Genomic DNA, 12,902 nt, shown 5'->3' on the forward strand with positions numbered 1-12,902 from the left:
GCGTTCGAAAATTCAATCATATTATAAATATTATAATAGATTTCCAAATTTTATTCTTGATAGGTGAAATCCGAACGCTTTTTTGTGCTTTATGTTGTCAGCCTGTTTTAATATGATTTTATCCACGTTTTATCATACCGACTACCCCAGAAAAGACATGCGTGTCTCCCTAGTCTGTGGTTAATTTTGGCATTAGGTGGCTTAGGTGCTGTCAAAACACATTCGCGCCTTTTCTTTACAAAACATGTACGATTAAAGATTAAAATAAATACGGTGTTGAAATTTGTAATTTTATTTGTATTGTTCACATGTACATTTCCAGTTCACACTTGTGGTTGCAGTATTTAGGAAACCATGCCTTCCAAGGCGAATATTATTCAGAAAAATCATGACAACGGTGGCAGTCCTAAATCAAACAAGAACGTAAAAACCACACCAAGCAAGTAAGTCGATAAGGATAATAAATTTCGTATTTCATGCATGTATTGTGCTAAATAAATACCACTTGATCGCCTGCCTCATAATGAACAATAGTAAAATTAGCTAAGAAAGGCAATCTGCATATCATAACAACGTTTAAAAATGCAATGAAAAGCGATTACTTTCTGACGATTAATGGGGTTTCTAGTCCCAACACTATTGTACTGGGAAACTTCGATTATAGTATAAGAACAGCAATTAATACTTATGGAAAATTCTTATAAAGAGGAAGAGAGAGAGGTCTAGATCCAAGATATGATTACTATGTCAGCTTAAGTCAGCGTTTTTCATTATATTTCATAATGTGGCCTCCTAAGTACCCGTGTATCTTTTTGATTATTCAACGCCTGTAGTATCACAATTAGAGATGGACCGAATACAGGCTTTGCCGAATACAAATATTCAGCCGAACATTTGGTTCAGCTGTTACCGAACCGAACATTTGGCCGAATATTCGGTTTCAATTATCGGTAATAAGTATACATTTATCTTACTAATGTTCCTATAATTTAGTGCATAAGAAAATTTTGGTTTTTGTTTCTTAAGATTCAGATACATTATTTTAACGTTTTTACAAAATTATTGTATTTTATATTTTAACACATTGCTGAAATAAGATGTCATTATGCAACGAATTACAAAACAACTTATGCTATTTATTAACTTTATTTATTCAGAAAATATTTGGCAATGTAACCGAACTATTCGGCCGAATACGAACATTGAAAAAATTGCTGAATTTGCCGAATACCGAATATTCTTTCGATCTCTAATCACAATATATTTTTATTGTTTTTGTAATTACAGGGCAAAGTTAAGGTCATCTAATGGGAAACAGCTGTCCATTACCAGTATGCTGGCCGTGAAGAGAGGCCGGAGTCCATCAGGAGATGCTAAACTTACTCCTGTGAGTAAGAAACCATTTTCATTAAAACCCACACTTAATACTTTAGAAATAAAATAATTTACTCAGCCTCCCCCCAAAAATGGCAACAAAGAGAAATATCTAATGGTGCTCCCACACTGGCTGTTATAAATGTTATATAACAGCCCAGTGTGGGAGCACAATAAGTGAGATATCAAATACCATATAATTATAACAAATGTCCCACTCAATTGCTTCAAAATTTTCAATGGATGGTCTATTACTAGTAAAATAAAGGTGACAGCTGGTAACTAGAGCTACAAAAAATTTGTAGTACTTATATTACTAACCCTCTTTTGGGCCCAACTGAACTTGTACTTGGTATATATCTATAATTATTATCAATTAGGTCTTGATGATTTATACCTAATTACCTACCCATACATACCTGTATTCCCAAAAGGTTTAGGCAGAGCACATGAAACTTCTCAAGTTCCAGTACCACTTAGCAATCAAGTAGGTAATTGAGATCATTTATAATTATGTTTATCAGTCATTTAGGAGTATTTCATCAACAATTAATATTTTTGTACAGAAAAAGCTGAAAACAGACTTGGATGAATCACTTGATGGTAATGAAAATGATGTGGAGTGTGTAGCTGATATCAAAGATGTTAAAACTGATGCTGAATCCAACCCAATCAAAGATGAAGACATCAGTTTAGACGATGAAAATCATAGTCAAAATAATGGTCAAGAGCCAAATGATCTAACTTCATCTGATGATAAAATTGACATGAATATTACACCTAAAGACAACATCAATATTACACTTAAAGATACTCCTGATGCTCAAGAAAGTTTACCCAATGGCAAAAATGGTGTTATTAAAACTGATAATGATGAAAATCAAAATGATGACAAGACAGATGGTCAAGATGAAAAGAGCGGTCTCCAATCTAATCAGAAAAGCAGTCTTCCTGAACCTGATATGGAGAGATGTAACACCTGCAGACAGTTTATAAATAATTCTGACATTATATATTTCCAAGGACACCCACAGGATGCTGTGGAAGAATTTATAGCTTTGACTAATGAGAAACTTGTTTTGGCTGCTGGTAAGTAAATCATGCTTTTGTCATTGTACTCCCAGTTGGCACTTATTGGGCTGAATTAATGTGATAAATGATCAGCCCACCTGCTGGGTGGCCCTGTAGACCTTGTAGATGTTCTACCTCATGGCAGTTATTCCATGTATTGTAGTTTTGAGCCTTCTGAGTCAACTAAACTTGTGATTCCAATTTAAAGAAGGCTGGTCCAAATTTTTTTCTTGTACAAAAAATCCTTGTAAAGGAATAAGTTGGATTTATTTTTATTTTTATATTTATTTTATTCATAAGGCACACAAAACAGACAACATTCAATACATTATTATAGCAGCTACAAGTTACAGGTCTCAAATAAGAATGCCGTCCAAAACATGTATGCACAGCAAGAAAAAATATAAATGAGTATTAAAACCTATCCTAAAATTACAAATTACATTTTTTTTATCACTTTAAATTATATTAAAATTAATAAATAAATTAAACAATTCATAATTAAATCATCAATTCTAGTTATGTTGTTGTTGTGGTGTACGATGGCCAAGAACCTTGACAACTTGCCTCCTGAATACGGCAAACCGTGAGTTGAAGATATCGACATCGTTATATTTTGAGACCAAATCATTATACTGACGACACAATCTAACCATCGGATTATAGAAAGAGGTATTATTCTTGTAGACCTGAAGGGCAAAAATCTTAGGAGCACGGGTTCTAAAACGAGGAGTATTGAAAGTAATTAGGGATAATAAACTAGGAGAGTGAACATTATAATGTAGCAGTTTATGTAAGAATAAAAAGTCATGTAGACGGCGACGAGATTCAAGGGAGAGGAGGTTAAGTGACTGTAGTCTCTGTTCATAACTCAGACCTGTAAGGTCAGGTTTATACCGATAGGATAACAGTCTGAGACATTTCTTTTGAACTCGCTCAATGTTGCCAGAGTGCACAGCGTAATGAGGAGACCAAATGATACAGCCATACTCTAGAACACTACGGACGAGACTCTGGAATAGGCAGAGAAGACTGTCTGGTTTTTTGAAGTCTTTGGTAACACGAAGGATAAAACCGAGCATTTGGTTGCCTTTCTTAGTTATGTACTCGTAGTGGTACCGAAAGTTAAGCTGTTCATCGAACCAAATACCCAGGTCTTTTGCAACCGACCTACGCTCCAATTTCTGACCGTGCAGTTCGTAGTCGTAGTAAAGTTTCTGCTTTTTATTAGAAAACGATATTACAAAACATTTGCTGACATTTAAAAACATGCGATTACTAAGGCACCAGTCAGAAATGGTACGCAAATCGGTTTGTAGCTGAGTACAGTCGCGGATATTATGTACCTTCGTGAACACCTTCAAATCATCAGCATAAAAGAGTGAAGAACAAGATAGATTATCAGCTAAGTCATTTATAAATACGACAAATAATAATGGCCCCAAATGCGAGCCCTGAGGCACCCCAGAGGTAATTAACATGGGGATAGAAATTGAACCATTGATAGCAACGAGCTGACTCCTCTCATTCAAGTACGAACATATCCACCTAAACAAACTACCGTGAATCCCGTAAAACGCAAGCTTTTCGCAAAGTATATAGTGATCTACCTTATCAAAGGCCTTAGAAAAGTCTGTGTAAATTGAATCAACCTGTCCCCTATTCGCAAAACTGGTACATATAAAGTTTTTATATTCTAAGAGATTTGTAATCGTTGACTTATTTTTTACAAAACCGTGCTGTTTGTCAGAAAATAATGTACTAAAATGATTATAAATATGTGTGTAGACTAGTGATTCGAAAAGTTTTGGAATACAAGACAGGATGCTTATGGGCCTATAATTTTCGCAACAGGGCTTATCACCCGATTTATGAATAGGAGCAATGTACGCAGTCTTCCAAGCAGTTGGGAAAGTACCAGTCTGTATAGATTTATTAAACAGTAGACTGAGTGGCAAACTAAGCTCTTTAGCGCAGGAAATGACAAAAGACGGGGGAATACCATCAGGTCCTGAGCCTTTATGTTTATCCAACGACTCTTTAATTTTTTCCGCGACATTATCTGGCGAAATAGTAATGCTACACAAAGAATCATTGCTTATATTACAGCTACTTTTTAAAAAGTTGGTATAAGAGTTAGAGTTAGGAGACATAACAGGCTCAAAAACCGACCCAAAGTATGAGGAAAAAAGATTGCATATTCCTAAGCAGTCGTCGGCAAAGGTGTTGCCGTAACTCATTCTTTGCGGAATTGTTGAGTGGCCCTTCTTATTCTTTACATATCGCCAAAAGGCTTTAACGTCGTCACGGAGCGCATCCTCCACCGACGATACAAACGCCCTGTAGCATTTGTCTATCATTATCTTTGATTTTTTACGAAGAATTGAAAAATAATCGTAATCGGATTTGTAATATTCACAAACTGATGAAGCTGATATCTATCCAAAATTAATAAGAGTAAAATGACGCAGCTAAATATGATGATTATGGCCGAAATCGGAACGAAAAACCTGCTGTTTCATAGAAAACATTGACTTATCCCCAAAAATGTGTTTAAGGGACCATCCACACTTATAAGACGCATGTCTTGCGGCGCGCAACGGACGTCTCCGCCACGCCGCCTCCGCCACGCCGCCTGAATGTAATTCAAAAAACGTCTCTCAGTACATTTCCAGGGGGCGCGTCTTTCCTATACAAAATGTACTGAGGAGACGTTTTTTGAATTACATTCAGGCGGCGTGGCGGAGACGTCCGTTGCGCGCCGCGAGACACGTGACGCCTAAGTGGAGACACTGCCTAAAGGGTTATTTTTCTATTTTAAACCTTTAATCCTTTCTTGTTAAGATAAAGTAAGCATATTGTAAAGGACAAATATGGTTTCTACAGGTGACGAAGGTGACATCATGGAGCGGCCCCAAACAAACATAACCGGCTTCTCAATCTTCGACCGAGAGGGCCATCTCGTGCCTATAGATGGAGGCCTAGTTGAGAGCGACGCGCGCATATACATGTCCGGCTATTTGAAGTCTATATGCTCTGAGTCACCGGAGATAGACGAAGAATCGGTACCAGTTAAGGATGTTGGCCCTATTATTGAATGGTAAATCTCTTTCATTATATAGCTCATCTCTTTAAGGCGTCCATAAGCTACAGCCGTATGATTGTTTGGTGCCTTATATAGGCTAAAAAATAATAATTAAAAATGATGTATTTCCAGGTTTATTCATGGTTTTGATGGCGGTAGCAAGAACTGCATCACTCTATCTACCGAATTTGGAGAGTACAACCTCATGAACCCTAGTCCCGAGTACACGCCCTTAATGAACAACCTATACGAGAAAATATGGATCAGTAAAGTCGTCGTAGAATACTTGGAAGAGTTCCATTACCTCCAGCCGAATTACGAAGATCTTCTGGAGGTTATAAGAGAAGCGACTATTCCGGAGTTAGGCGATAAACAAATGACTGAAGAGATGTTGCATAAACATGCTCAATTTGTGTGTGATCAAGTTGTTAGTTTAGAGGCTGATGAAGATGAAGCCCCACTGATCACACTTCCTTGCATGCGCGAGCTTATCAAGCTCATGGGTATTAAATTCGGCAAACGGAAAATACGCGCCAAAATCGATTATAAAAAGATAGACAAAAAGCATGGACAAAAGCGACGACCACGCCATTGGTCAGAAAAACTTTCGAAAGCTTCTTTACCGATCAACTCGATAAAACTAACCATGAGTTAGTGTTAAGAAGGAAAAAATGCGGAGTGTGTGAAGCGTGCCAACTGCCGGATTGTGGGGAGTGTAACGCGTGTCGCGCTATGGTCAAATTCGGCGGGCAGGGACGCTCGAAACAGGCTTGTGTGCGTCGAAGGTGCCCTAACATGGCCGTACAACAGGCCGATGACTCGGACAATGAGGATGATGAGCCTGACAGACTTGACGACCGGGTCGAAGACGTCGTGCCTGTCAAACTCACCGGCTCGGGCACCAGAAAAATCAAATGGATCAGCAAACCTGTCAAAGCTGATGCCACCAAAGTTTATTACGATAAAGTTGAGATTGACGGATCAGAATTGTCTAACGGCGATTATGTTATGGTAGAAACTGCTCAGGCGAAAATCCCAGCTTTGGTTGCTAGAATTGTCTATATGTGGATGGAGATTAGTAATCCTAAATCAGGCTTCTTCCATGCAGAAGTATTTATAAGAGCGACAGACACTGTTTTAGGGGAAGTAGGTAATCCAAGAGAAGTTTTTCTAGGAGACAGATGTTGCCATGGAGCTCCATTATCATCTATTTTAAGGAAAGCCAATGTCGAAAAGCGAGAGATACCTAAAGACTGGTTCGGGTTGGGAGGGAAAGAGGTGCAAGACGACGGATTTGAAGATGATGGCAAAACTTACTTCTACAGGAAGTACTACGAGCGATTTACGGCGCGCTTCGAGGATTTACCGGCAGATCCAGCGTGCCCTAACGCGTTACGCGAACATCGCTTCTGTCCCTCCTGCGAGCGTAAGACTAAGCGAGACGGCAAGAACATTCCGAAACTCTTTGAGAAGTTAGCAGTGAAGTCTGAATTCGTGAAAGAGTCGAATAGATCGGAATGGAGCTACGTCTCGTGGCAGGACCACATATACAAGAAGGGCAGCGGTGTATTCCTCAAACCGGACACTTTTAAACTAAAGACTAAAGAGCTAAATCCCGATAGGGTGAAGTTAGAAAAAGTGGACGAGTCTATCTACACAGAATACTATCGTAAGAGCGATAACAACTTACGGGGTTCAAACGTCGATACGGGGGAACCGTTCTGCGTAGGGCACATAGCGGCGGTGGTCGCCCGTGGGGATCAACGGCTGGTCGCGCCTCAGGACATCCTGCTCAAAGTTCGTCTGCTCCTGCGACCGGAAAATATTCTCCCCGAAGCCCGACACGGCGATTTAAATCTCGTATACTGGACCGACGACATCCGGGAAGTTCCTTTTAGCGCGGTCGCGGGCCCGTGTCAGCTGATTTACGAAGACAACATACCGGGAGACCATCAAGAGTGGCTATCGAAAGACCCGAACAGATTCTACTTTAGGCAAGCGTATGATAAGGGTTCCGGAAAGTTCTCGGACGTGCCGGAGTACGCGGCGAGTATCGGGCGCTCGGAGCGGAGGGACAAAGGCAAGGGGAGGGGGAAAGGGAAGGGGGGCGAGCGGAGGCGGGTGGGGGGGCGGAGGAGGGGCGCGGGCGCGGGCGCTGCGCACGCTGGACGTGTTCGCGGGCTGCGGCGGCCTGTCGGCGGGGCTGCACGCCGCGGGCGTGGCTTCGTGTCGCTGGGCTGTCGAACACGTTGAGGTAATAATATACACGTTAGTAATTTGACTGCATTTTTTATTAGCAACGGCGACATCCGGTTCGGAACCCGAAAACCCACAAATTCGGCGAAATTCTTCTAAAAGTTGCTGCCTATAATAGCTACTTCATCTATCCCAAATGTGGTCGAAAATACGGTTTGTTGGTATAGTCACGACATATAAATGATCACATGTCCAGATTTAACATCTTTGATCTCCATTTTAAGATATTAAAAAGGCAACTTTTGATGAGATTTCTCGTTTTGCGACATTGATTTGAAGTTATCTCCGCTAACATTTTAAATTTACTGTTTCCAGTCAGACGTAAGTTGTCAATAATAACATTAATAAAACATATGTTTTACAGGCGGCAGCGCACGCCTACGCTCTCAATAACCCAGGGTGTTCCGTGTTCCGCGAGGACTGCAACGCGCTGCTGGCGGCTGCTCTGGCCGGCGCCACGCACACCGCCGCGGGACTACGGTTGCCCACTGCAGGCCGCCTGGCTAATTTGTAAGTAAGCTATCGTTCCGCGTCCTGGTGAGTTGACCGCTCAAGAGTTCCAACGTTCAAAGTGCGTTCTACGTCAACAACACCATGTGTTCAGTCACCAACAAAAATATATTAATCGATGAATAGTTTCATTAATTGAGAAAAATTGCAGGCGCATAAAATTTCTGTCATGATCTAATTTGTAGAGCCATAAGTGCATGTGACATATTTATACGGCGTTTGACAAGCAACATGTTATCGCTGGTTGTTCCTTGTTCCATACAATAAGTGTAGTATACACTCTCAACTCTAGGTGTTCTGCGTCCGCGAGGATTGCAACACGCTCCTGAATGATATGGGTTATGGGTGAAATTTGTTACTCGGCTAAAAGCTCGTGATGTTCGATTTGTAGTGATTTATGTGATTTGTGTACAAAAACTTCTTTCGATCAGGTGGAGTTGATGTGCGGCGGGCCGCCGTGCCAGGGCTTCTCCGGCATGAACCGCTTCAACTCGCGCGAGTACTCCAACTTCAAGAACTCCCTCGTCGCCACCTACCTCTCCTTCTGCGACTACTACCGCCCCAAATACTTCATCTTAGAAAACGTCCGCAATTTCGTCGCATTCAAAAAAGGAATGGTCTTAAAACTGACCCTGAGGACTTTACTAGACATGGGCTATCAGTGTACATTTGGTGTTTTACAAGCGGGGAACTACGGGGTGCCACAAACTCGGAGGCGACTTATTATCATGGCGGCCGCGCCGGGATTCAAGCTTCCTTTATACCCGGAGCCGACTCACGTGTTCAGCAGGCGCGCTTGCTCGCTAACTATTAATATAGACGGCAAGCGCTTCGTCTCAAACATCCAATGGGACGATTCCGCCCCGAGACGGACTTGCACTATCCGTGACGCTATGAGCGACTTACCAGATATAAGCAACGGGGCCAGTAAAATCGAGATAGAGTACGGATCCATGCCTGAGAGCCACTTTCAGAGGATGATAAGGAGTAAGGATGAGAACGCGAAGCTTCGAGACCATATTTGTAAGAACATGGCGCCGCTGATCGTGGCTCGGATCAGCAGGATTCCGACGACGCCTGGTTCCGACTGGAGGGACCTGCCGAATATATCGGTTACGCTTTCTGATGGGACGAAATGCAAGGTATTTAAGTACTACATAGTTTTTTCTAGAGTTAGATTAGACTCGATCATGTTTTTTTTTCCTTGTAACCATAACTACTCTTTTTATTCTAGGATTACATTCGACTGACTTTCTTTCTTTTTAACAAAGTGAGTGTGTTTAGTATAACGTCCCACTTTGTCGGTTACACATTAAGGCGAGATTTACTAGAGTATCTTTATATGAATAAAGCAAAGCAGCTTTATAGCAATCGACAAAGTGGGACGTTTTTCCGTGCACACTCACAAATGATAGATTACTACGAGCAATAATACTCATGTCATGCAGGTTTTAGGGTTTCATACTTCTGAACGTTGATGCCAGAATGCGAACATGTTCCATGTTCTTCTATTTGCGTTTATGCAGAAAAAAATGTAATCTAATTATTATGTGTGTTTAAATGTAACATAATGACGACCGGTCTGGCCTAGCGCGTAGTGACCCTGCCTGCTACGCCGCGGTCCCGAGTTCGAATCTCGGTAAGGGCATTTATTTGTGTGATGAGCACAGATATTTGTTCCCGAGTCTGGATGTTTTCCATGTATATAGTATTTGTATATTATATATATCGTTGTCTGTGTACCTGCACCACAAGCCATCTTGAGCTTACCGTGGGGCTCAGTCAATCTGTGTAAGAATGTCCTATAATATTTATTTATTAATTTATTTATAATTACAAAATGTATAATTTCTTTTTAGGTGTTGCAATATCGTCACATAGACAAAAGTTCCAAGAATGGCGAACGGCGCGGCGTGTGTGCCTGCGCCAGCGGCGGCCCGTGCGACCCGGCCGACCGGCAGGAGAGCACACTCATCCCGTGGTGTCTGCCGCACACTGCCAACAGGCACAACAACTGGGCTGGACTCTATGGTAAGAACTGCATCGTATAGACAGTTTTTACAAACACATTCAATACATCTTGGGGAGGAGGAAGGGCATAGCGAATGATATTCCGCTTTGTGTGGTAGGGCACAGCACAGCGGATATCATCTCGCCCGAATCTAGAGCAGAGCCCAACTGGGAATGTACCTCCGCCTTACAGAAGACCGCAGCCAAATAGCACTAGACCCTACTCATAGTGTTGTGTTCCTGCCGGTGAGTAAGGCTGCCAGAGCTCAACGACGGTGCGGTTTTCTGATGACAGGAGGACCTACGGAACTAATTGGTTCTGTCTATTGTCCTTTGAGTCGTCGGCTCCCCGTACCCTGCTTAGAACTTGTACACGCCTTTTTGCTGTGTGCTTAACACAGCAAAAGGGAGTGTACAAGTTTCTGATGGGTCAGCAACGCGCATGTGACACCCATTGAGTTGCAGGCGTCCATAGGTTACGGTGACCGCCTTCCATCAGGCGGACCGTATGCTTTTTTGCCACCGACGTAGTATAAAAAAATCAGAATCGATACAACTGGGCAAGCCTCTATGGTTAATAACCAGAGATTGGACAATTGGGTGTCGTTTGACGTATTTGAAATAATGAACCTTATGATGACGCCAAGATTCCGATCACTGTTAATAACAGTTAGGGCTGGTTATGCATGCATGTTTTATGGTTAAGAGCAGGTACTTCTGCGAGGTCCATTATTCGTCAGGATCTCGGCAACAGGAGTACAATATAAGCAGGTAAGCGGGCCAGCTACCAGTGATTCCAGTGATATGTTTTTCATCTACCAACCTCTAACGTTATAACCAAACCACAAAATTAAAATTTTGAAAAAACCCCCGACCGCGACATAGTCGGCCGATTTTCATGAAACATAGCTAAGAACACTCCCGACTAACTCAGCTTTCAGACTAAAAAAAACTAAATCTAAATCGGTTCATCCGTTCGGGAGCTACTATGCCACAGACAGACACGTCAAACTTATAACACCTCGTCGTTTAAAATTTATTTGAAAACTACTTACTTAACTACGCTAGACACTTCTTTTTCGTTTTACAGGTTTAACCTCTTGGGGTTCAATGTCGTAATACTAGGACAAAATACCTCCAATGAAATTTGAATCTACGAGTTGTTTTTGTTTTGATTCCTTCGATTTTCAAAAATAAATTCAGCCCTGTTTTCTAGCATTCTTGATTGGCAATTTTTTTGTATGGTCGGTCGCTAGAGGTTAAAATAAGGGGGGCCATTGTAACTGATCCATTTTTTTTTCCATTATTATTATTACACTATGATGTTGAGTTCTACATGTATCCACTGATCACGCCTACCATATATAACCGGTGAACACTATATTTAATAATGCAACCATTGTAAAACATGGAAAAAATGGATCAGTTACCTTTGCCCCCCAGTCGAGATTTGCCCCGCTGTACCTTACCAATAAATATAACAATTTCTTCAGGTCGTCTATCCTGGGACGGTTACTTCAGCACAACAGTGACGGACCCCGAGCCAATGGGCAAGCAAGGTCGCGTGCTGCACCCGCAACAACCGCGAGTCGTCTCCGTGCGAGAGTGCGCGCGCTCGCAGGGCTTCCCGGACACTTATGTGTTCGCGGGCTCCGTGCTCGACAAGCACCGCCAGGTATGTGCTATAGTCTGACAACACACCCGCAACAACCGCGAGTCGTGTCCGTGCGAGAGTGCGCGCGCTCGCAGGGCTTCCCGGACACTTATGTGTTCGCGGGCTCCGTGCTCGACAAGCACCGCCAGGTATGTGCTATAGTCTGACAACACACCCGCAACAACCGCGAGTCGTCTCCGTGCGAGAGTGCGCGCGCTCGCAGGGCTTCCCGGACACTTATGTGTTCGCGGGCTCCGTGCTCGACAAGCACCGCCAGGTATGTGCTATAGTCTGACAACACACCCGCAACAACCGCGAGTCGTCTCCGTGCGAGAGTGCGCGCGCTCCCAGGGCTTCCCGGACACTACTAACGAGTTTTATGGCTTTTCTGCCTTAGAGAAACGGAAGGACTATACTTACCTTGCGTCTCAAAAACAGTTTGATAGGTAACCAAAGTGCGTCTAAGATTGCCCCTGGTCAGATTAGTTAAATCCAACCTTTAATACAACAATAATACAAGCCAAACACGCGACTTTGTGAAAGAAACGATTTACACCCATGGGAATATAATATAACATGATTTATCTACATTAACTACTTGTCTTCTTTTCAGATAATGAGATATTGAAACTGGCAACTAATTATTTTTACTTTTTTCAGGTTGGCAATGCAGTACCCCCTCCTTTAGGAGAAGCGTTAGGAAGAGAAATCAAGAAAGCATTCCAGCTCAGTACAACGAAATCGTGACGTGCCTTATTGTTATATTAGATTATGAGATGGCGATAGTGAAATTAAGTTTAAATATACATCAACACCATTGTTATACGTGTAAGGATTTATTTTTGTAATAAAATGACTTGTAAATTCTAGATGACTTGTTGACTTAATTAATACCTATCCTATTTAATTGTCCTTTATATCAGCTTATACCAAGCTTATACT

At 41.9% G+C, this 12,902-nt stretch overlaps 1 protein-coding gene across 1 annotated transcript; it reads left to right on the forward strand.

Moving 5' to 3' along the window:
- The first annotated feature begins 237 nt into the window (after positions 1–237).
- Positions 238–12,829, forward strand: LOC125230454 (DNA (cytosine-5)-methyltransferase PliMCI-like). Its single transcript, XM_048135592.1, is given in 12 exon segments — positions 238–443; positions 1,288–1,387; positions 1,941–2,463; positions 5,332–5,545; positions 5,663–6,090; positions 6,093–7,656; positions 7,658–7,784; positions 8,151–8,300; positions 8,728–9,438; positions 10,156–10,327; positions 11,800–11,981; positions 12,621–12,829. Coding segments are annotated over 12 exon segments (4,347 nt in total). The 5' UTR covers positions 238–354; the 3' UTR covers positions 12,708–12,829.
- The last annotated feature ends 73 nt before the right edge of the window (positions 12,830–12,902 follow it).

This window comes from Leguminivora glycinivorella, chromosome 10, assembly GCF_023078275.1.
Source record: "Leguminivora glycinivorella isolate SPB_JAAS2020 chromosome 10, LegGlyc_1.1, whole genome shotgun sequence".
NCBI lineage: Eukaryota > Metazoa > Arthropoda > Insecta > Lepidoptera > Tortricidae > Leguminivora > Leguminivora glycinivorella.